At 36.5% G+C, this 25,719-nt stretch overlaps 1 protein-coding gene across 3 annotated transcripts; it reads left to right on the top strand.

Moving 5' to 3' along the window:
* The first annotated feature begins 1,695 nt into the window (after positions 1 to 1,695).
* On the top strand, positions 1,696 to 23,950 carry LOC127794209 (ankyrin repeat-containing protein ITN1-like). 3 transcript variants are annotated; one of them, XM_052325148.1, is made up of 8 exons: positions 1,696 to 1,976; positions 7,746 to 8,228; positions 9,266 to 9,739; positions 10,043 to 10,192; positions 19,216 to 19,266; positions 21,525 to 21,572; positions 21,643 to 22,079; positions 23,114 to 23,950. In XM_052325148.1, the coding sequence occupies exons 1-8, from the start codon at positions 1,868 to 1,870 to the stop codon at positions 23,726 to 23,728; spliced, it is 2,367 nt and encodes a 788-aa protein (XP_052181108.1). In that variant the 5' UTR covers positions 1,696 to 1,867; the 3' UTR covers positions 23,729 to 23,950. The 3 variants fall into 3 exon arrangements, with proteins under 3 accessions (XP_052181108.1, XP_052181110.1, XP_052181109.1); XM_052325150.1 differs by having other exon boundaries at positions 1,696 to 2,076; XM_052325149.1 differs by lacking the exon at positions 21,525 to 21,572.
* The last annotated feature ends 1,769 nt before the right edge of the window (positions 23,951 to 25,719 follow it).

The following is a 25,719-nucleotide window of genomic DNA, read 5'->3' as shown; positions in this document are numbered from 1 at the left end:
TGATCTAACTAATGACAATCATCATTCATATAATTAAATAACTTCCAAAGAAGCCGTGAATATGTATCCTTTACACGCACTAACTAATGGTTTCACAAATACCATCCATCCTTACTTATATTTTTATAATAATAATATAAAGTGCATTTTCTCTTTAGTGTAATTGAAAAGAGGAACTGGTGTCGAGTGCATTGGTGAGTGTAATTGTTAATTCTCGTTAGTCGCTACGAAATATCATTTTTGTTTAAGAAAATATATTGGCTATTATGTGTGTCCATGAATTAATCTAGCATTAGTGAAAAATATTATTTAAATCAGGTGCCAATTATTATTATGTAAAACAAGCAACCACCCATAAACATAATGACAGTATCGGAGCGAAGCCCTGAGCAGGCCGAGCCTGACGATTTGGGGCTTCAGAATTTGAGGCTTCGAGCTTAAGTAGGTGGGCTCTGGACCTCTGGCCGAATGAAGTCGATGCTTTCCCAGACAGTTGAAGGGATATGGGCCATGACTCAAAGCCATGTTGTCTTAGGCCCAAATAATGACCGAATATGGGTTTTTTTTTTATATGAAATATTTGTTTACTTTAATATTTTAAGCAAAAAAATATCATATGTCACATATAATAAATCTTATTTTCATTGTAAATTATGATTTTTTTTGTTGCTTGAAGTCAATTTATGTTGAAAAATATAATAATAAACTCATTTTCTTATTATATTTTTTAACACGCGAATAATAGGAATTCAGATTATTTTAATGAAATTCTAGTCCTTTGATTAAGAATGAAAGAAAATAATCCAATTCATCATTTGAAAAAAAATTAATCATAAAATTATGATTTAATTAACGTAACTTCTCATGCTATTAGTAATGTGAGATGAACTAAGAATTGAATTCAAAAAATAAAAAAAATAACTCAAGAAAAAATTGAACCATAATTCTTACAAAAAAAAAAGTTAATTAATAGTTAATTAGTAATAAATAAATTTTATTTATTTTACTCTTATTTTTAGTTTTCAAACAATTTTATTAATTAATTAATATTTTAAAATATAATATATTTATCATCAATTAATTAAATTATTTTATAGACTAGAATAAAAAAATAATATATAATAAATGCACTTTATGTACTTATTACATCTTAACCGTTGTACTTATAATAACACATTTATTTCACATTAACTATTACACTCAAAACAATGCATTACTTATCCAAATTATAATAGTGTTTATAATAATAAATACATAATGCATTGAAATTAAAGGCAGAAATATAATTTGCATGCTTTATGTACAAATAACATTGCATGTATACAAATAGGTCATAATTATCCTTACAATGCCAACTGAAAAGGCATAGAATTAATCATTCCTAATATTAATTAATGTGTATCGATACTACTAAATTTTACTGATAAATATAAAGATATTTTAGTTTGCATTAATTCGTATTGTATAAAACTCAATAATTTATATAAAACTCTAAGCCATTTTTAATATGAATTCAATGTATGATTATGATTTTTTTTTTTTTTAAGATTTATTAAGAACTAATCCATTGCAAGGAATTACGTACCAGCTGACGTGGTACATTTGAGTCCTACTAAAAATATATGGATGTTATCAACGAGTAGAATAATAATATAATAAAATATACTAAAAACTGCACGATGTTTGGCGGCATAGGTTTACGTGAAGTTCTCTTGTCGCTGCTTCTTCCCCTCGTCATGGCTGATGCTCTGCTCTTCACTCCTCCCTCTTCCAGGCAAATGCCCGAGAAATTACTCAGCAAGCGTCGCCGAAACTTCGCAGAAACGCAACCCAGAAAGCGTCGCTCCCTTTCTGCCCAGAAAAAATTATGTGTTTTCTTGGGTGCAAAATTATGTGTTTTCTTGTTGACTCAACCCGACGACCTTGGCTCTTCCAACCCCATAAAATCAGACATAATCTGGGTGCTCAAGCTCAAGGTACTGACTTCTTTCGGTTGTTTCCTGCTTCAGTGTGTTCCGTAGTGCGCTCATTGATTGCACTATCTCCTCCTTTTTCTGCGTCTTCCCCCAGCCCCAGGTATTGGTTACTTCTGCTTCAAATCTTTAAATCGGTCGCTTTTGTTTTGATAGATAGATAAATTGCTCTGGATGGGAATTGGATTTCAATAACTGTTTAAATGGTGTAGTGTGGTGTAGTATATATCTACTACGTCGAATTTCAATTCTTATGCTGTTTAGTTCCTTCTTCAACTGTCTTGTTCTTAATTACCTCAACTAGAAAGGGAAGATCCGGATAGTATTTTCTGGACGTGCATGTTAGGGAATATTTTGTAGCTTTGATATCACTTGTTAGGACTAATCAAATAGAAAATTCTGAATCAATTATCATAGAGAAGTAGAATGATGAACATAAGCGTGCAGAAAATCAGAGGCACATATATTTAATGCTGTTCGGCTAAATGCCTGCGTTCAAGGGCAAAGACGTGCAACATATTCCATAATATAAGAATGGGATTTACAATAAAATGATCAAAAAAATTTTACAACCGTAAACTCAAATGCGTTTGAGCCCTTAAAAGCATAAAATATGCTCACACTCCCTACCATTCGCACCTGAGAATATATATAGGAGTTATATGGATGCCCTATTCCTCCTCTACAATGAATTGGATCAATGATTGGGCATGGTCCATGATGATGTTTAGAGGGTCGATAACCACTCATTCCACACTGTGTTCATACTCTTTTCAGGTTGTCCTCAACTCTGAGGCCGTCCTAGCAATCCTCAAGCCTGAGTATGTCTGAAAGTGGCTCTCTCCGTAAGAAAGGAGGGTGGGATCTAGTTCCTTGGTGGATCATCTACCGCTCAAGTTAGTCACTATACTTGGGAATGATGCAGTAGTGATGCAATAAATGCTTAAAAATGTTGTGCTTGAATTGTGGGACACCGAGCCTTTATATAGGTGGTCCAAGTAAGGGTGGCCAAAATGAGGCTACGTGGACAGTCAGATGTGATCCTTTGGATGACCGGGTGGACAGGTTATGGGCCCCAACTTGGGCCTTGGCCCATCTTAGGGCGCATTTGGGCTCTCTTTGTTGTAGGGCCTGGAGGTAGGCCTAGCCTTTTTGGGCCTTCTCTAGGACTCAATCTTCAAAGTTGGCTTATTCTAGGCTTTGTAATAGTGCCCATCATGAGTCCATAAATTCAAGACAAGCTTGAGAATTCTTCACGTTGGCTTAACTTCCACAAACATAATGAAGTAACCAAAATTTCTACCTTCTTTAATATACCCTAAGAAGGGCATAGCTTGAGTGCCATTGTTAGCCTCTAGTGAAATACTAACATTCGAACCAAGTTGGATCAAACTGGTCTATATAAAGGTGAATCTAGATGGCCTAAAAACCAAAGGTAGGTCAAAACTACAGCCAATCAATGAACCCAAATGCATCAAGAAACCAAAATCGCCTCAATAATAAATAGCTCAAATTATTGTCATGACCCAAGGATCCATAGAAGGATAATACAGTAATAGGTTGATAATAGTTGTTAGAAAATATTTTAGATATTTTAGCATTTGGTTAGAAGCACATGGGTGTTGTTTATGTAAACGGATGAGATTTTCATGCTTGAATTGATTGAATGAATTCTGATTCTGTCTCTACAATTCTCTACAATCTCCCTCTCATTTTCTCTCTACTTCTCTCCCTCATTTCTCTCTACATTCTTTCCCCCATTTCTGTCAATTTCTTCCTCTCCAATGTTTTGTTCTTGATTCTATTCCATCAGCTCCTTCCGATTGTCATTCCAATCTTAGGCTAAACCCTAGGAACATGACAAATTGGTATCAGAGTATTGTTCCTCGGCGGTTTTCTTATTGATTAATTTCCTACGGGAATTGACGGCTGTTGTCCAACACAAGGAGGACTGGTTATCGGACTTTGAAGACGACTACGGAAACTAGAAGCAGCGGTAGAATTGATCAAACAATTGAGTCGATCAATGACAGTAGGTGTGAATGTTAGGTGGAGCGAACTGAATTCAACAAATTCGGTTCCAGTTGGTCCGGCGGAGGAATGGCTCTTGGCTTGAAAAATTCGGAAGTGTTGTTCGATCAAAGAAGGCGACCTTGGTCGTGGAAGAAAAGCGGAAGGTTCGACAATTGAATTCTGGAGCAACAGGTTGGTTCACTGCTATTTTTTCGAGTCACCGCAGTAGCAATTCCGAAATTGAAGGTAGATCAGAGTGGCACAATTGAAGCGTATGGGAGATTCATAGTTGCAATGAAGCGAAGCTAATTCCATAGGAGATTTAGGCAATTCCATTGGTGAATTTCGATGTTTGGCGGAAGGTGGAAGGATACTCCTCTATTGTTAACTCCCAACAAAGATTTTTCGATTGAATGGTAAAGCCATTCCATAGGGCGACGTGTAGGGAGGCGACTTGTAGTGATTGTAACAGAGCAATTGGCTAGAAATTTTAGTCGACTTTGAAGGTGAGCAGGCTAGGCAAGTTTGACAAAGATTCCAACAAATATAGGGAATTATTGCAGCAGGTGGATCAGGAGAATTAGTAGCCCTAGGCAACTCTAGAAGGTCAATCAAGTTGTTGTAATGTGCGAATGATTCTCTGCCTAAATCAGGGTTGACTGGGTAGCGAGTTTATAGGCATTAACAACGATTATTTCTCAATTCCAACAGATAATAGCAACTGCTCGACCCTTAGTAGAATCAGCCAGAGCTGATCCTTGACCGGCGATTCCACCAGCTATTTGAATTCTGATGGAGGATGACATTAGGATAAAGTCGAGAGAATCTCAATTGTAGCAGAAGAATGCTTTATTTTCGGTTGTAATTGAGCCTCAATGGCAACCAAAGAAGGCTGCATTTTTAGGTGGCAGCAACGGGGATAAGGAGCAGTGTAGCCAGAAGAATCAAACATGGGAAAAGAAAATGGATAATCTGTTCAATCTAAGGCGCAAGGAAGCAAGTAGTGGGATTCATGAAGAGTGCGAGGAATTTGGCCATATGTTCCATGAGAAGCTGCAGGAGTTTGCGATGATATTGATCAAGAAATATCATTACAATTTCCCCGTTGAATACTTTGATGATTATCGCGGGAGTTTTAACAAAGAGGAATTCTTAAAAAAGGAGCAGCCAGAGGAGAAATGCAAATTCAGAAATAATATTAAAGGTGAATGGCATTATCAAAAGGGAATCTATAATGAAGGGCAGTAAAGGCAAAAAGAGAGTTAGAGGAACACCCTGATTCCTTTGGAAAGGAGGTTGTTGATGAGGATGATCCAGAGGATAATCTCGGAAGTCCAAAACAAGAGATGCTTGAGGCGTTCAATCAGTTGACAGGAATGACAAGAGACACCAAGGAATTTCTGGAATTGAAGAGGGATTCGGTTGCAGTGATTGAGAAGTTAGAAGAAGAAATAATACCCCAAGATGCACCTATTGAAAGGCTGCAAGGAAATAATAGGGAAGCAATTGATGAAGTGATAGAGGAAGCCAAAGCCAACTCGTTACCCTCGGGGGCTAGTGCATGGGCAGAAGGATTTGGTGGTGTTCTAGATCAGAAGTTGTGTGGGAAATGGAATAACATTGGATCAGGCAAATCCCACTGAAAAACTAGCCATCGGTGCGGATAATGGTGCTGAAGCCTTTCCTCAGATTTTGGACTTATCGAAATCTGAGGAACAATCAAATTTGGAACAAAATATGGATTTGACTTGTGTTAAAATAGGCAACGAGAAGGTGAAGACATCACTAGCTAGAGGAAAACTAAGCGATATAGTTGAAGGAGTCGAAGGGTTTGCTAAAGAAAACAAAACTATCACTACTGTGTTGGTTTTTGCTCCTACTGGAAAATCCAAGTTGTTGTCTACTGCCGGGTGGGATGAACCAATGGTTGATTGTGCTCTTAAAGTGGAGACCAATCTTGATTGGTCAGCTATTGTAGAAGATTGGGAACACAATACTGATATGGTTGGGTTTTGTTTTCTAAACCTTGCCTCAAATTATGTGCTGGTAGACTCACTTGTGAAATGGATTAAAGGTGGTAGAAAGCCTATCTATATTGGCTTTTGCAGCCTTTCTATTTTGGAACCTGATGAAATGACCCAGACAATTGCCCAAGCTCTCGAAATAACTGATCAAAGGGGCATCGTTAGCAAAGGCTGGGGAACTTTGCAGAACCAAAAGACTTTATATACTTGGTGGATAATTGCCCTCATGACTAGTTATTCTTTCAATATGCAGCAGTGGCGCACCATGGAGGTGTAGTAACAACTGCTGTTGGTACTGAACTTGAACTCTATTAGGTTGCCCTAGAGATTGATCTTGGACACTTAAGAAGGAGGAAGAAGGAAAGAAGGATGAACCCGATAGAGAAGGCTGGAATTAGATGAAGAGCTATGGCTACTTGTTGCAAGTTCTTGGGGACAAGAACTCTCTCAAAGAGGGGGGAATTGTCATGACCCAAGGATCCATAGAAGGGAAATATAGTAATAGGTTGATAATAGTTGTTAGAATATATTTTAGATATTTTAGCATTTGGTTAGAAACACATGGGTGCTGTAATATAGTTAGTTATGAGCAAATATTCCTATATAAGGCTATGTAAACGGATGGGATTTTCATGCTTGAATTGATTGAATGAATTCTAATTTTCTCTCTACAATTCTCTACAATCTCCCTCTCATTTTCTCTCTATCTCTTTCCCTCATTTCTCTCTACATTCTTTCCCCCATTTCTGTCAATTTCTTCCTCTCCAATGTTTTGTTCTTGATTCTATTCCATCAGCTCCTTCGATTGTCATTCCAATCCTAGGCTAAACCCTAGGAACATGACAATCATGTCAAATGATCCCACCAAATCGGGTTAGGTTCCAATGCCAAAAATGTCCACGGAACTAAAACTAACCAAGTTTATCAAATTATATAAACTAGGTCAAGACCTTAGTTCAAGTCAAATCGCCATATTGGGTTACCATACCCACTTGGGTCCAATCTAGATCCACTCTCCCAAATAACGTTTCATGCCAAAATAGGTTAAAGTTTCAAATTGATCAAATTGGATCATCATGTCTCTACAGGTTGGGTCATAGCCAACAAAACCAGGTCAAATTAGACCCAAAATAAATCCTCCTTTTGCCTTTATACTATTTCATGATCATCATCATTGTTGTCAATTACACCTTATCCTAACCAAGTTAGGGTTGGTGGCACAACCTTCACAAAGTCAATTGACTTCTACAAGTCACATTGAGAATACAAATTCACACAAAAAAACAATGTGACAAAATTTTATGTCAGATGTACTTCCTAACGCAACCCTCTAGTGAAGGAATGATAAGATAAAGTTCCAACATCATCTTCATATGGAAAAGTTTCATGCGAAAACAATAAATGAAGATAATTGATAGGGTTATGTTCTATCACATAGTTGATATTGTGAAAACCAACTTGTATAAACGAAAAGATGACTATACATTTTTGGGTTTATCTCATGCTTGTGTAATGAAACTTTACTTTTTTGTTGCTTATGGTAAATGAGAAACCATGAATTTATATATTCAAATGTGAAGGTAGTATGAATATTGCAGCCAGGCATATTGTCATAATGGTAAATATGAGGAATTTTCATGTTGGTCATAATTGCATAGTATCTGCTAGTTACCGTACACTATATGGTATAAAAATCTCTCTCTCATATTACATCTGTTTTTCATATGTTGAAAAGTGGATATGATATCAAACAAAACTTCACTGTCATGGCTCGGACGGAGTTTATCTATTCAATCATGCTTCCCTGAAACGAAGTCGAATGATGCTTCTGGTTGCAAGTCTCCTGAGAACAATGATATTAGTATATATGTTGATGATGGAACCTCTCTGAATATGTTTGAGCATGGGCATTTGCGAACTTCCCCCAGTGGTGAACTCCCTGTTGCAGAAGCAACACCAGATATTAATGATTTATGCCCAAGAAATTCTGATGCTCAAAACTCCAGAATTATAGCGCATCAAAACGATTCCAACTTGGCCAGTGGCCTGCAAGTGCAAGGGAGTGATGTCCTTGTCAGTTTAAATGAATCCATGAGGCAAGTTGGCCCTAGCAATCCTTTGACTAGTCAAACCCCCAACTTTGAACTCAAAAGACATGTATCTGACGGCCTGATAAGTTTTCCACTAGCCACGGTTCCTTATTCAGGCACAATTTCAGGTAAGTTCTCTAAGGATGTTATGTGCTTTCAAAAGAGGATCTACTTTTTCTGCATTCGATCTAGCTAAAAATTCTTTACCACTGTTATTAAATGGCAAGGACACTATTGATGGAATGGCAAGCTTACAAATTTTGGACTAAAAGTATGTTCATGAAATGAAATCTGAAAATAGTATTTGCTGCTTCAGCATGAACTGGTGGCCTCTTTCAGAAACTTTGAACCTTGGCAATTTCTGAATTACCTTGAAGGAAAAGATGATTGAAAGAGTGGTCATAGACTGGTGCATACAGGAATAAATATGATAAAGTAATGAACACATGCATCCTAAATATATTCGTTTGGTATTAATTTTACAACCTTAAATTTTAATGACAAAATAGTTCTCATTCATGAAGAAAATATGTAAAAGATAATTTATAGATCATAAAGAACTTACTTCATGGAACAGTTAAAGGAAAAAAATGACTTCCTTTATTACTATAACATCTTTGGCAGCTTTCACTACAGAAAATTAGCATTCTATAATTGACGTGTGGTATATGTGGGCAAAAGGCTATGGGACATGGGAGTAGTGTTTTCCAGAAACCATAGTTGGGCTTTAGCAAAACCTAATTTGAACACCTATAAGATTGAGCCATAAATGGAATATTGTAATAAATTTTTCTATTTTTGGTAGGAAATAGTTTGTTGAAGTCTCCCTGTATCTCTCATCTATGTGACTGAATCAAGGTTAGCATGGGAGCCGACAACCTTGAGAATTGCTGCATATCACATAAAGCTTGAGTTATCAAAATCATACTGGGACATCTGTCCTTATGCAAAGAATATCAAACAAATGGAATTTTTCATATTTTTATTTTTGATTTTTACTGGGGTGGGAGGGGGAGAGGTTCATGTTGTCTTTTTGTCCCAACAAACCTCATGCCCCTCCTTTGAGCAAGTTATAAGTAAGCTATCTCCCTCTCCATTCAGTCTGATCCCTAACTTTCAACTACAAAACCAAGTGTAAATTTGTATTTGACTCTTGAATTTGCAGGGGAAATTAGAACTTGTGGCCTTAAATCATATGTTGTCCTATATCTTGCTGCCCTCAGAGGTGATTGGGAGATTGCCAGAGAATTTTTGGATTCAAATCCAGTGGCACTACGTGCCCGGATTACGAGGGGTTTAGAAACTGCTCTTCATGTTGCAGCTGGGGCAAGTCATACTAGGTTTGTTGAGGAGCTAGTGAAATTGATGCGACCAGAAGACTTGGCACTTCAGAATAAGGTTGGCAACACAGCACTTTGCTTTGCTGCTGCATCTGGAGTCAGAAAAATTGCTGAACTAATGGTGGAAAAGAATAAAGAATTGCCGTCCATTAGAGGTAGTAAAGGAGCATTGCCACTTTATATGGCTGCTTTGTTAGGGCACAGAGACATGGTCTGGTATCTCTACTCTGTGACACAAGTTCTAACAGAGAAAGATCTCATTTGTCTTCTTATTGCTGCTATCACTGCCAATTTATTTGGTTAGTAACCTTCAACTTGAACATGTTGCAGTCATCTACACCTTACTTTGCCTTAAAGTAGAATTTCTTCTTTTTGCTGCATGGCTTGGCCATCTTTAACACAAGGCCTGTCAATACCTATCAAGATAGTCCTGATATGCTGCCTTTACGGGTATGAATTGGTCTCACTGTGAGGGGAATCCGTATTAGGAATAACCGGCAATACCAAATTTGTATATTGCCATTACTTAGATGAGTTAATTCAGACCTATACACATTGAAAAGGAAATGACAAATAATGGCTAGCTTCTGTTATTTAACCAGATGTAGCTTTGGACATCATTCAGCAGCACCCTGCATTAGCTACAGCTCGGGATGGAAATGGGGATACAGCACTTCATGTTTTAGCTCGAAAACCTTCAGCATTTCCTAGTGGGAATCATCTTACAATCTGGCAGAGGTGCCTATATTCATGTTAGTAACTCATTCTCAACTTTTGCTGGCTATTACTGTTTGCTGACAGTTTCTATGTTAGTTATCGCATTTATATTAGCACATGGGACTTGATAATTCAAACATGTGCAGACATTTTGCTCTACCCTGATTGCAAAGCTATGATTGCACCTGGAATGGAAACTTTATCCCATGATTTTTTTTTTTTTTTAAATATAGACAAGTGCAAGGTTGGGGCACAAACCTTGGTAGCAATGGTAAGGTTGCTTTGCTGTGAATGGAAGGTCAAGCTGTCACGGGTTTGAGTAATGGAAATAATCTCTTTGCAAAAATGTAAGGGGAAGGTTGCGTGCAAATACCACCCTCCCCCAACTCTTGCAAAGTGAGGAGGGTCATGCATTAGGGGTGCCCTTTAGACAAGTGCAAGGTGGATGCTTTGGAATGATAATGATCCTAACATGTATTTATGCCAACAGAAAATATGGAATCTTTTTTTTCACTTGGGAGGTGATAAAATATAGAGGTTCTTATGTTTTCCATAATAGCAGCAAAAGGATCGGGTCTCATGGTTCATTAGCTGCATTGAAGTTGGTAAACACTAGTAAATAGGTAGTATGCACTTAGAGAACACCATAGATAAGTCAGTGTTAAATGAGTGTCCTAGTAGTTACTGGGTGATGGTCAAAATCTTCATGTGCCAACAAGACCTCTCATGTGTTGGCTGTGGAGATGCATGAGAAGGCATTTGCCTTGGTCACACACATCAAGATTTGACCTATGGTTTCATGTGTGCCATGATACTTCTTCGCTGTAGTGTGTTTGTCAAGCCAGCCTTTGCACATCATCATCATCACAAGCCTTAGTCCCACTAAGTGGGGTTGGCCACATAAATTCTAACTCTTCCATTATCTAGAATTCATGACGAAAGATCTAATGATAGTTATACCGGTTACCCTCTACCTAATGCTACCTCCTTTATTTGCTTTGGGTTTAGCTATTGTAAGGAGGAATACCTGTTAGAAGATACCGAGATTCCTATTCATATTTGGAGATTGATATACATGATCCATGTTTCTATATTTTCATCATAAATCTTTCTTCTTGGAGATCCTATCTTGACTGTATATTTGTGAATATTCCTTAAATCCAGCTTAGGAAACTTCCAATTATGGAAGATCAGTTTGTACATATTCTTGTAAACCTACAATGAGTAAGATATTGGATTTTATCGAGCCGAACACCGAGCCGCTCACGAACGGCTCAGCTCATTTGTGACCCTACTCCCAAAACTCTACAATTATGAGAGACTCCACAAAATCCAGTGGTACAACGAAAGTAGTTTTTGCTGGAAACAATAACACAGCCTTGGGTGGGGAGCTGCAGAACATTTAGACAGCCTACAGACTGAATGGGAAGAACTACCTAAAGTGATCCTAGTTGATTCGGACGTCCTTAAGGGAAAAGTGAAGCTGAGTCAATTACTTGGAATCAGGCCTAAGAAGGATGATCATATGCTGCCTAGGATGAGGAGGATTAGTTAGTCGTGTTTTGGCTTTGGAATTCCATGCTGCTTGAGATCAGTGACACCATTATGTTCCTAAGCACTGCTAAGGAGATTTGGGATGCCGTGAAGCTCACATATTTGAAAGTCCATGATGCTGCTCAGATCTATGAAATAAAGACCAAAGTGGTAGCCACTAAACAAGGATCTCGGTCAATTATCAAGTATGCCAACTTTGTGGCAAGAGTTTGATCATTATTAGTGCATTCAAATGAAATCCAATGAAGATGCAGCCATACAAAAACGATTTGTGGAAAAAGAAGGAATTTATGATTTTCTTACTGGCCTCAATTTAGAGTTTGATACAGTGAGAGTTCAAATCCTTGGAATAGAGGATTTGCCTTCTCTCAATGAGGCAATCTCGATTGTCCATGCAGAAGAAGGGTGGAGGGGAGTGATGCTTGTCATCTCTCCTACAGATAGTTCAGCATTAGCCACTGTAAAGGGGTCTAGTTTGAACAAACAACCTAGAGAAGAAAGGAGGGCATCGGATTTCTCTAAAACAATCAACAAAGACTCACTATGGTGTAACTATTGTAAGAAGCCCACACATACTATGGATAAGTGCTGGAAGCTCCATGGTAAGCCACCAAAGGGAGGGCAACTAAAAGGACAGGGACAAGTGCATGTCACCAGCAACCATCAGCCTGCTGAAGGAAAAGTTCTAGATCAAGTAGACACAATGGAACTCAATCGATAAGAGAGTGAGAAACTAAGGAGTCTGTTGGGATCATTGGAGAAGAAACCTAGGATAGGTAATTGCACTCTAGCTTTCACAGGTATATCTTCCTCTTCCTCTTCTCTTGTCTTTCATGCTTCGGATATAACTCTCCCAAACACCTAGATCCTTGACTCTAGAGCCACAAATCACAAAGCATGTTCTTCTCACCAATTTATATCCTATACACCATGTCCTAGCACAAGGAAAATAACCATGGCAGATGGTTCATTAACAACTGTCATTGGCCAAGGAGATGTTCTTATAAACAATCATCTCACCCTTAAAAATGTCCTTCATGTGCCTAAACTTTTTACTAACCTTATGTCCATCCAAAATCTTACTATTGATTCTAATTATAGTGTCCTCTTTTATTCGTCTTTCTGTAGAATTCAGTAACAAGACACGAGGAGGATGATTAGGCATGCTAGAGAGAGAGATGGATTTTACTACCTTGAAGAGCTTAGTGAACAGCTTCATAAAAGGAGAATTTCACCTTTATCTTTCCTAGTTAAGTCTAATAAAGATAAGATGTGGCTTCATCACTTTTGTCTTGGTCATCACTCTTTTAGAACCCTTAAATTGTTGTTTCTTTTGCTATTTAGAGGTTTAAATGTTGAAAACTTTCATTGTGATGTGCATGAACTTGCAAAACACAAGAGAGTCTCATTTGCTCCCACCAATAGCAAAAGTTCTCTTTCATTTACACTTATTCACAATGATATATGGGGTCCTTCTACTATTCCTAGCATTTTAAGAGCTCGATGGTTTGTCTCCTTTGTTGATGATTATACTCATGTGGTTTGGTTATACTTGTTAAAGACTAAATCTGAAGTATGTACTATCTTTCCAATTTTCTATAACATGATTTAAACTCAATTTGGTGTGCGAATAAAGAGGTTTAGATCTAACAGTGCTAAAGGCTATTTTAATTAGTTTACATCCTCCTCCTTTCAAAAAACAGGCATCATACATGAGTCTTCATGTGTTCATACTCTTTAGTAAAATAGGGTAACTGAGAGGAAGAATGATCATCTTCTAGCTGTAACAAGAGCTTTTCTCTTCCAAAAAGTATTGGGGAGAAGCAGCCTTGACAATTGCATACCTCATTAACTGACTACCCTCTAAAAGTCTTGATTCCCATAGTCCAATTCAACTCCTCACAAAGTTTTTTCCTGGGTTTAATGCTTCTAATGGTCTAACTCCCAAAGTGTTTGGTTGCCTCTCTTTTGTTCATATTCACACCCCAAATAAAGGCAAATTTGATTATGATGCCCTCAAATGTATCTTTGTGGGGTATTCTTCCACTCAAAAAGGCTATAAGTTTCATCATCCTCCTACCAAGAAGTTTTTTGTCTTAGTTGATGTTAGTTTTGTGGAAGATGCTTCCTACTTTGATCATCCTTATCTTTAGGGGGGAGGCTGCCTCCTTGGAAGACAAGGACATGGATATGTTTCTTTTGGACCTTCCTTCTTCTTCTTCCTCTTTCCCTCCTATGGTCTCTATCTCAAAGGACTCACAGGACATGATACAAGGCGAGAAACTTCCACCTTCCTTTTGTCCACTACAAGTGTATTCAATGAGAAAAGCACCAATTCCTCCACCTATGCAGGCTACACGATCTAACCCAAATCCTAAACCTGGTATTTCACTCCTTAACCTGAATCAACCATTAAACCTGCAATTGATCCTAACTTGGGTGACTATGAACAACTTGATCTCAATGACCTTGATCTTCCCATTGCCATCTGGAAGGGAACAAGGACATGTACCAAACACTCTCTACATTTTTTCATGTCCTATTCAAATCTATCTCCCAATTGCAGAACTTTTCTCGCTAGCCTACACACAATTCCTATACCAAAGACATTTTTCAAAGCAATAGACAATGAGAACTGGAAGAGTGCCATGGAGGTACATATGGCAGCCCTAGAGAAAAATCAAACCTGGGAGTTGGTCAAACTACCAAACGAAAAGAATTCGATAGGATGTAAATGGGTGTTCATTGCAAAATATAGATCTGATGGGTCCTTAGAAAGGTAAAAAGCAATGTTGGTTGTTAAGAGATATACTCAGACATATAGGGTGGATTATCTTGAGCCTTTTGCCCCGGTAGCAAAAATGAATACAGTAAGGGTGCTATTGTCCTTAGCTGTTAACCTAGGCTGAAATTTGCAACAGTTTGATGTCAAAAATACTTTCTTACATGGGGATTTAGAGGAGGAGATCTATGATCTATATGGAAGTACCACCCGGGTTTGGACCATAGATAGATGAAAAAGTGGTCTGCAGGTTGAAAAAGGCTTTATATGGACTGAAACAGTCACCAAGAGCATGATTTGGAAGGCTCACCAACGTCATGCTTGGTATGGGATATAAACAAAGTCAAGGTGATCATACCTTGATTATACATCGCTTGACCATAAGGGCGATTGCATTACTTGTGTATGTGGATGATATAATAGTAATCGGTAATGATATGGAAGGCATGGAATTTTTAAGAGGATGTTTAGTCAAGGAATTTGAAATTAAGGAGCTGGGCAGATTAAAGTATTTTTTGGGTATTGAGGTGGCTTATTCTAAGTAAGGAATCTTTATATCTCAACAGAAATACATACTTAATTTGTTAATTGAGACTGGTATGCTAGGAAGTAGGGTTGTTGACACATCTATTGAACCTAATCATCGGCTAGGAGAAGTCCCAAAAGATAATGCAATGGATAAAGGGTCCTATCAGAGGTTAGTTGGAAGACTCATTTACCTATCACATACATGGCCAGACATTGCTTATGCAATGAGTGTGGCCAGTCAGTTCATGCATAATCCAAAGAAAACTCACCTATGAGCAGTGTACAAGATCTTGCATTATTTAAAAGGGACACCAAGTAAGGGTATATTGTTCAAAAAAGGGAATGGGCTTGTCACGACCAAAAATCTGACGGCCGTGATCGGCACTACCCCCTAAGAAGTCGAAGACTTCAATAGGGGATAGCAAGCTTGCAATACACATATTCCTTCGACATATAAACATTTCAAATAATTTACAAAAATATTACCATAATTTTTTTCATACAGAAATTGAAGTGCCCATTAGCCCAAAATTCATCATTTACTTACAATATTCACAATTTACCAATTCACATAAGAGAGAACTTAAACCTTCCCATACACAAATCCCGTGAAATGAGATATATATGTTGTAACCGGAGCGTGGCTAGGGTATATGCAATAGAATCGTATACCACGACTCTTATTGTCAAAATTGATGCCAACCCCCACAAAATCTGAAATATTAAGGGTAAGCCTGACGCTGGCTTAGTGAGAGGTAAGGAACATTATAATGGGGGAAAGTATAAAATCAATACATCAAGGATAATCATCATACCATGTTATGCCCAATGGTAATCATATCAATATAAGAGATGACAAATAAACATGCACATTTAGGATAACAAGTTAGAACCATAGTTCACATATTCATAACAACTGAACCTCTCACGCCAACAAGGGTGGAACCTCTCACACCCTAATCTGAACATGGATGGCGGAACCTCTCACACCCTAAAGTATACGTGGTGCACTAATGGCTAACATTTATTGTGGTTAGCTACAAAGGGTTCTATTAGTTACTCCATTTAAATACACATCTTATGCTACATGTAGCTTTAACAAGTGTCACATGCAACATCTCACATATAAGTATCAACTTTCATAGTCTACAATAACATGAATCATAATCTTCCCAAATGCAAATTAAAGGAAATGCAATCAACTATAAGTGTCAATTTGCGCAAATCAAACTAGATGGATTCTACTTTCCCAGATGTAAATAAGAATGAAATCGTGAATCGTATATATAGAATACTAGGATGATTGAAGACATGAATGCAACAATTACCACCATAATACAATTTACCTACTCACTGTGTTATGGAAGATTTGGGATTCCCTCAAACGCCTCTTGGCTGGGGCACGTCAATGTCACCTAACAAGATCATCAAATTACATGAGAATTAAATAAATACAAAATCAAGTCACCGAAGATTTGGACCGACCCAAGGCTGCCACAACTGGCTAGCCCCAATCCCAAGCACATTGGACTAGCCCATGAACCAGCTGGGCCCCACCAACCTAGGCTAACCCAAAAACAGCCTAACCAGCCACAACCACCGCCATTAGCGGCCACCGACTTCCATCGTTGGTTGAAGTTTCCCATGATCAAAACCTACCATTAAAAACGCCTAGTCAAGGAGGTTAATATACACAAAAATGGGACGGATTTAACGACCGGATCTTCATAGATATAATTTTTTTATTTTCAGCCAGAATTGAAGAACACGCTGCCAATTGCCACTGGCCACTATGGCCAGTGGTTTTCGGTGATCAAAGGTGACTACCTGACACTGTCACCCCCATTGACTAACATACTCAAAAACCAACAAGATCCAACAGCTAGATTTTCGTAGATCTAAACTTAAACTTTCGGCCAAACCCAACTGCACATGTATATGTTTATATATCATGGACCTATGCTGAAAATAAGCTAATGAAACTAAAAATCTTACCTTCTTGTAGATTGGAGTTGCTTTCACGGTGAAAATGTAGTCGGATCTAAGATCAAATAGTCGGATTTTGCAAAATAAGTGATTTACAACAATGCTCTTGAAAGGGAGAGAGATTGTAACGGGCAAAATAATAAGAAGAAGAGGGAGGAAGGGAGCTGGGAGCCCTAGTGGCTTTATTGTCACATGGGCTTGGCTGGCTCTCCTTGGGCCTTCTCAAAAATAAGGCCCAAAAGTTGGGCCTTACAGGGCTATCTCTTGAAGCTTATACAGATGATGACTATGCAAAGTCAATTGTTGATAAAAGGTCTACATTGGGGTATTTTGCACATTCGTAGGAAGTAATCTTTGACTTAGAGAAGTAAGAAACAAAGTGTTGTAACCCAATCAAGTGTTGAAGTAGAGTTTAGGTCTATGGCACAAGGAATTTGTGAATTACTTTGACTTAAGATACTCTTGGAAGACTTAAGAGTCACATGGACAACACCAATGAGACTTTATTATGACAACAAATTTGCCATTAGCATTGCACATAATCCAGTTTAACATGATCGAACAAAACATGTTGAAGTGGATAGGCACTTCATAAAGGAGAAGCTAGATAGTGGACTGATTTGCACCCCGTTTGTACCTACTGGAGATCAACTAGTAGGTATTCTTACAGAAGGGTTACCTGGTCCTGTGTGTCAAAGACTGCTAAGCAAGATTGGATGCAAGATATTCACTCACAATCTTGAGGGGGGAGTGTTAGAAGATACTGAGATTCCTATACATATTTAGAGATTGATATACATGATCCATGTTTCTATATTTTCATCCTAAATCTTTCTTCTAGGAGATCCTATCTTGACTGTATATTTGTGAATATTCCCTAAATCCAGTTTAGGAAACTTCCAATTATGGAAGATCAGTTTGTATATATTCTTGTAAACATACAGTGAGTAAGATATTGGATTTTCAGCTACCTTTGAGAATACCTTCTACTAGAAGTGCTGAGGGGATTACTCAATCCACTTGTGGAGTTGTAGTATATTTGCAGTCAATGCAAGAGAACCTTTGCATGCACACAGTATACTCACACCCTATGAACTAGAGGTATATGATGATTTATAACAATAAACACTTGAAAGACTGGGAGTTATTGTGACAGCTTTCTAGGACAAAAATTTTCTGGTACAGTGTAGGGTATACAGGATGGTGGGTCGTTGTACTCCCTTCAAATTTTAATGGCTTTTGGTGTAACTTGTGCTAAAATTTTGTCTTTGGATAATTGTGATTGAATACATATTCAGAAAATTGGTACTTCTACAATCATTTTGCCTCTTCCACAACCATACTTTCATGCAAATCCATCCATGTGAGAGAGAGGTTCACAGAAGAAGCCTAAAGGGCTGTGGAATTATTAGTTCTTTACGTTAATACCATATGAAACAAGGACAATTCAAATGTGACTTGTATTTGTGATAAACACTTACGGGACATGTATTCTCATTAGACACATCAAAGTAATGTATGGGGCACACAATGCCATATTTCAAATGCTAACGACGTGGTTGAAGTTAGACGAACACAGAAGTTAAAAGTTGAGAGTGCCAACACTTCCTTTTTATATATATATTTTTTATGGACATTGGACTTTATGTTGACTGATGCTTTTAATATTACAATATGCATTGGGTGATGATTTAACTTTTAATTTTTTTCTATTTTTGATAAATGATTTATTGACTTAAAGTTCTTAATAAAAATTATAAGACACTACATTTTTTTATATATTTTCACTGTACCCATTCCTCAATTTTCCCAAATTGCTTTGTTCTATTATTTGTGGCTGGTATCTGTATCTATTTTTGTGCTTCTTTGTTTAGGCCTAGTCTCTTTTCAATCTATTATTTTTAACCCATATTAACTACTAACGTATTGAGAAATTCAGCGTATCTAAGCTAATAACAATGTAGCTACCAAAACAGGCTCTGCAGCTTTAGTTTTCAAATTAAGCCTTTATGTTGACTGACGTCCTTGAGTTAATAGACACATTCTTTTCAATCTATTTTTTTAACCCATATCAACTCTATCTTGTTTTCTTGTCTTTCTTTTACTTTCTTGATTAATTTTTCTTGAGTTTATTCCCTCATATAGCATAGCTTGTGTTTATTGAATAGTTACTGGAAAGGACATTTTTTTTTTCTTTCATGGATGCAGGCATTCAGTTGGAGCTACCAAGCAAGTTTCCATCTCCTTATGGTACCCATGGTGAGCTCACTTACTCAACCTTACATATGGGGCTTTCTTTTTGCCCCTTTTTATCTGTTTTCAGATGATTGTAGAATATTAGCAATATTGAGAGTGGAAATAAAAAATATAAAAGGTAAGTTTTTAGATGAAATGGTGTTAACAATTTAACATGGTATCTCTAATATACAAAGCCCTATGTTGAAATCTCACCACCAATCACCTAACCAATATTTGAATAGTTACACTTGTTTGACCCAGTTATGCAATAACATTTCACCATGCATGCGAGGGTATATGTTGAATAAAAATGATAATAACAAAATAAAATTGCACCTCTCTAACAATTAGATGAGATGATGGTTAATAATTTATTAAGGATTTCCATTTTGTTATGCAGCCAACATTATTAAGGGTTTATTTGTTTCCTAAACATAATGTTTACATAGAATGAAGGAATATACTGGGCAGCTGATTACTGTTGTCTCTATTTATATTTATCACAACAACAACAATCACACACCTTAATCCCAATAGGTGGGGGTTAGCTACATGAATCCTAGATCTCCAACCATTTCTATTCGTGATCATGTCTTTTGTAAAGCCATTAAATCCTAGGTCATGGTTAAGTATTTCCTACCAAGTTTTCTTTGGTCTTTACTTCCCTCTTTAGCTACAAGCTTCCTCCATTTCATCCACTCAACTCACAAATGGACCTATGGTCTTAATCACATCTTGCTATCTTATCTTCAATAAGCGCTAACCTCATTTCTTATTTTATTTTTTCTTGTATGACTGCACCATAACATCCATATCTCCGTTAAACTTATATTTTGCATATATTTGTATTAACTACCTAACATTCTGAGTCATACAACAACAATGGTCTTATCACCATCCAACAAACTTATTTTTTAGCTTTTAAGGGATTTTACAATTGTTGGATGCACTTCTCCATTGTAACCATTCTCCCTTGATTCTGTGTGTAACATCCTTCATAATTTGAAGAATTGATCTTTCTTTGGTATAACTTGGTATCCAAGTCTCTTGATGGCATCATCCACACATCTATTTTTACTAAATTGGCATTCCACGCATTCAGTTTTGACTAACTCAACTCAAAGCTTTTGTATTCTAAGGTGTTTCTCCATAATTCAAATTTATTATCCATGCCTTTTCTTTTATCTACCAATACAATATCATCTGCAAGACTACACCAAGGCACTTCTTCTTCATGTGCTTTGTGAGTTCATCCATTGCAATAGCAAATGGGTGTGGTCTCAATGCAAATCCTTAATCTAATTATAATTGGAAAATTTTCAGTGTCTCCTCCACAAATCCTAACACATGTTTCTACTTGATGATACATGTCTTTCATAACATGTATATAAGCAATCTGGATTACTTTCTTCTTTAACATCTTTCACAACACTTCTCTAGGTACTATAAATGCCACATGCAAATCTTTTTCTTTATCTTTGGACCTTTCTATTAGTTGTTTCAGTAAATAGATAGCTGGTTTGGTTCATTTAGAACAAGAACGACATCAACACCAATATCCCACAAGGCGGGGTTGGCTATGTGAATTTTAGACCACCAGTGTTCTAGAATTCATGATGTTTGACCCAACGAATTTGACACTGGCTGTCAGCTACCAGGTGCAAACCTCCCCTTCTTTGTCCAGACTTGGGACTGGCCATAAAACTTAGGTGTCAAGGATTTGGTTTATTTTAGAAGTTGAAATTTTGATGTGTTGTCTCAGTTTAAGTTTGCTGTTGGAAATTGGAATTGATTTATGATGGCATAGTACATCTACTGTCTTGCTTGAGTAATTGGAAATTCTCTTCATGCTTTACTGTGTGACTTGAGACTGCCAAACCACATGGTCAAAATGATTGCCAGAATTTTTTGGTAACAGATTCCCTTCCCCATTCACAAACCAAATTGATAGTAATAAATACAAATTAAAAATAAAACAAGGAATATTAATAAATAACTCAGACTAACTTTTCCATCTTTACAATCTTGATTTATCATAGAATTTTGAAAGAGAAACATGTTCAATGATAAGTGATCCCACTCAGTAGGATTATGGCTTGATATGTTGTACTTGTTTTATCAAATGCATTCTTAGCAGATAGAGTCTGATTTTCCACTTACCATGGTCATAATGGTGTTTGTCCTCCACTTAGCCATGCTCTTATGTTAGAAGAAAACTTTCCTCTGATCATTTCTTTTCAGTCCAGTTTCTTAATTTCTCAGTTGTTCTTATATTGTAGAAGTTCCGATCTTGAAAGCACTACTCCGGAAAGTCCGTAAATTTCTAGGTAAGGAGAAGCCTGCTGTTTCTTCCCAGGTCATACACTATGTTTGACTTGACTATGCATGCAATTCCAGGATTTGAGGAGATATATGACAAAAAGTTGATGCATATCCTAACTATGGAACTGGTGAAGCAATTATGGGATCAGATTCTGTTGCTGGATGACTCAAAAATCGGGGAATTAATCAGGACTCCTTCTCGATTATTATTTACTGCTGCCGAGTTGGGCATTGTGGAATTCATAATTATACTTATTAGATCATATCCTGATCTAATCTGGAAAGTTGATGACCAAAGTCGAAGCATATTTCATGTTGCAGTGGCATATCGGCAGGAAAAGATTTTTAACCTCATGTATGAGATAGGTGCTCTTAAGGATTTGATTGCAGCGTACAAGGATGAAAACAATATTAACATGCTGCATTTGGCTGGAAAACTAGCTCCATCAAATCGACTCAAAACTGACTCTGGTGCAGCTTTGCAACTTCGACGAGAGTTGCGCTGGTTCAAGGTTTATCTCACTCTCCCACCACAACTTTTAAACGACATTTCTTTCCACGTAAAATATTTTTTGATTTCATATTTTACCGAGTTTCCAATGTTTTTGTTGGAGATGTAAAAAATCGAAGAGAAGATAACTCAACCGAAACAAACTCTTACTATAATTAACTGGAAGTACATACACACCCTCCTATTAATGGACACCAGAGAAGAATCTAGACATAGGAATTAAATACAATAAAGACCTTGAAAAACACTCTTCTAATAATTTTCCTGGGGACTGCATCACCAGCTAAAATATCATAAAGATACCTTGAGAATCACCATCATAAATATTTCAGGAATTATCAAAAAAATTAACTTTAATTTTTAACAGGAGAAAAGGTTTTTAAATTTTTTTGCGTGAAATTATTTTGAGCGGCAGCAGCCCCTTGGTTGCAGATTTCTGATTCCGTATTTGCAAACAGAGTTGCCAACATCATAACATTCGATGATGTAAACGAAGACATGTTCATGTCTATATGTTAGTTCATATACCTCTTCATAATATGGACTTATATATATATATATATATCCATCCGTCCTCTTTCTTTCCTTTTTTTTTTTTTTTTCAATTCGTTGAAAACAAAATTGTTACTTGAGTTTAAATGATTTTCTAATTTGATCTTTAATACATGGATTATGTTAAAAATGTTTTAAATTGAATTGAATGGAAATATATATTTTTTTAGATTTAGCCAAATGCTGGAAAATAATTTTTTTCACAAAAGTTTCCTAGAGGTAAATTGTTGCTATATAAAACATTTGGCATCAAAATAAACAAATCCAGAAGATGGCAGCCTAAAAATCAATTACCATTTTCTATAATTTATTGTCCTCCAAAGTTAAAAGTATTAACAGTAGTGGTTTAATGGGCACAATTTCTACAAGGGAATGAAAGGAGAAGTGAATGAAAGAGTTAAAAAATCAGCATCTTAAGATGTTATTATCCTTATTTGGAAAGATTTGTTAGCCTCAAAGTTTAATGTCTAGTCATAATTGCAGGAAGTAGAAAAGATTGTACAACCTCTATACACAGAAATGAAGGACCCTCAGGGAAGGACGCCTCAGATTCTGTTCACGGAGGAGCATAAGGGCTTAGTACGTGAAGGGGAGAAGTGGATGAAGGATACAGCATCATCATGCATGCTTGTTGCAACACTCATTGCCACAGTGATGTTTGCCGCTGCATTCACAGTCCCAGGAGGCAACGACTCCTCTGGCTGGCCAATTCTTATGTCAAAGAGGTCATTCATGGTTTTCTTAATTGCAGATTCGCTGGCATTATTTTCATCTTCCACTTCAATACTGATTTTCCTATCAATTCTCACCTCACGCTATGCAGAGGAAGATTTTCTCGACTCATTACCTAATAGGTTAACCATTGGGCTTGGAACCCTCTTTATCTCCATTGCTACTATGATGATATCTTTCTGCGCCACCCTTTTCATTGTTCTTGGCCATCATAGATTGACATGGGTTACCATTCCAATGACTGTAATTGCAAGCGTCCCTGCAATTTTGTTTGCGCTGTTACAATTTCCCCTTTTTGTTGATATGGTCAGTCACACATGCATGTCTAGCATCATCTTCCGTCCAAGAAATCATTTGTTGTACTAGATGTTGGTAGAAATTGCAGAATCTAAGTGACCATGTTTTTTGTCTACCTAGACTCTTTCCTATATTGTTTTGTACATAGAACCCTTTTCCCTTTTCTTTTCTTTTTTTATATTTCTGCATCTATCCTGTGTAATAACTAAGGCAACGCTTGCAAGGAATTGAAAGGGTGGCTTGTATATTATGACATGCATATTTAGTTGAATCTTATACTTTATCACATCAGATTTATATTTACCTCGTTCAGAGTATCAAAATCCTGGATATATCAAGGGCTTGTGTGGTGGAAGACAATTCAGGTGCCTTTCTGCTTGTTTTCATTTGTTGTTCAGAATTGGTCATTGTTGCTATCTGTTGGAAGTCAAATTACTGTTTCATGACCATAAGTGGCCAAATAGAAGCCTTGATTCAATATTACTAATTATAAGTATATTAAATGATCTGGGTTCTGAGTGTATTCTTGTGCATGAAGTTCCCTATTTTGCGAGATTGGAAAAAGTTATTCTTGGATACAGCTTTATCTTTATTTTGATTTGCACAAGTCGAACCTATGATGTTGCATGATGTTTATGTTTTGTTTGGTCAAATGGCAATTTGGTTTTCACTTTTCACACGCTCGGAGCTTGAGAATGTGTAGTTTGGCAGTTTGATTTCTTACTGTCAATTTTATAAGTTCGTTTTTATTATTTTTTTAATTCAGTTTTCATTTTTTAGTAGAAAAAATGACAACTTAAAATCTTCAAAAATTTAAAAATAAAATCACAAAATATCTTTTGATAAAATTATTTGTGTTTATATGGTAACAGAATTTTTGTAAATCCGTGTAATATAATTTTATATTATACACATTAATTTTTTTCCCTTAATATTTGCAATTATTTGTAAAAATAAATATTTTAAAAAGTTGTTGAAGAAAAAATTAAGTTAGAAAATGAAAGAGATTGAAATGAACACAACATAATAACACAAAAATCAGTATGAATTGTGTTATGGCCAACCTGTTTCCCGATAAAATAGAGATTGGATGTTGAATTTATTGTCCACTCAGAACACCTTGGATTTTGTTTCTATTGATTGGTATAATCATCACAATTTGTTTAGCTGGAAATTTACATAATTATTATCTCAATCAAATAAGTATGTTTTTAAAAGATATAACTTTAAAAAACTATAATCGTAAATAAAATAATTGACGATATAATTCATTCAAATCAGTTTTGCTGGGCTAACATAAAAAAATTTACAAAATAAAGAGGTATTTTAATATAGCATCACAATAATAATAATAATAAAAAAAAAAATCCCTCCTTACAAGAAGTCATTTATTACCTTTGACTGAAAAAAAAAGCCAAATTAAGAGAGGGTTTATTAAAAATCAGGATTTTTGCTTTGGTGGCCATATCAATTTATTTTCATAGTATCAATTTGCATATTATAATTTAAGGAAATCATGATTGTATTAACCACTTACTCTAATAATGACCCTTTCAAAATATATATATATAATAGAGACAACCTGATAGCTCTACGTCAAACTGTAATTTGAGTAATTCCTAATCCTATTAGACAAGAAGAAACCCAGATAAGGAATATTAACTGGCTCTATTATGCAATTATGAAGTCATCCCCATAGAACTTGTCATGGGTTTATATAAATTCACTGTAAAAGTGATTAAGGTGGCTAATAAAAAGAGAGGAAGATGGATTCTAATAAACTGGATCAAAATAAGAAGCCGAATAAAGTACTTCACATAGCCACAAGCATGTAAAAAATATGAGTATTTCTTTTTCTTTTCTTTCTGCTCCTTCTATACCGGCCTTTTAGCCCTTTGTTCTATCTGCTTGCTACTATCTTCTTCACTTTGGCATTGCTGGCCTAAGAAGAATGGAATGCCTCTAAAGCGCAGAGAATCCAAGCAAGGCATTTCTTCTGTCTCTATTTGGTAACTAATTTCACTCAGAAGAATCAAAGAACATAAAATGAGCCTAAAGAT

This window comes from Diospyros lotus, chromosome 2 (genome assembly GCF_014633365.1).
Source record: "Diospyros lotus cultivar Yz01 chromosome 2, ASM1463336v1, whole genome shotgun sequence".
In the NCBI taxonomy this organism is placed as follows: Eukaryota; Viridiplantae; Streptophyta; class Magnoliopsida; order Ericales; family Ebenaceae; genus Diospyros; species Diospyros lotus.
The sequence above is the reverse complement of the archived record's forward strand: the minus strand, read 5'-3'. Positions and strand labels throughout refer to the sequence as shown.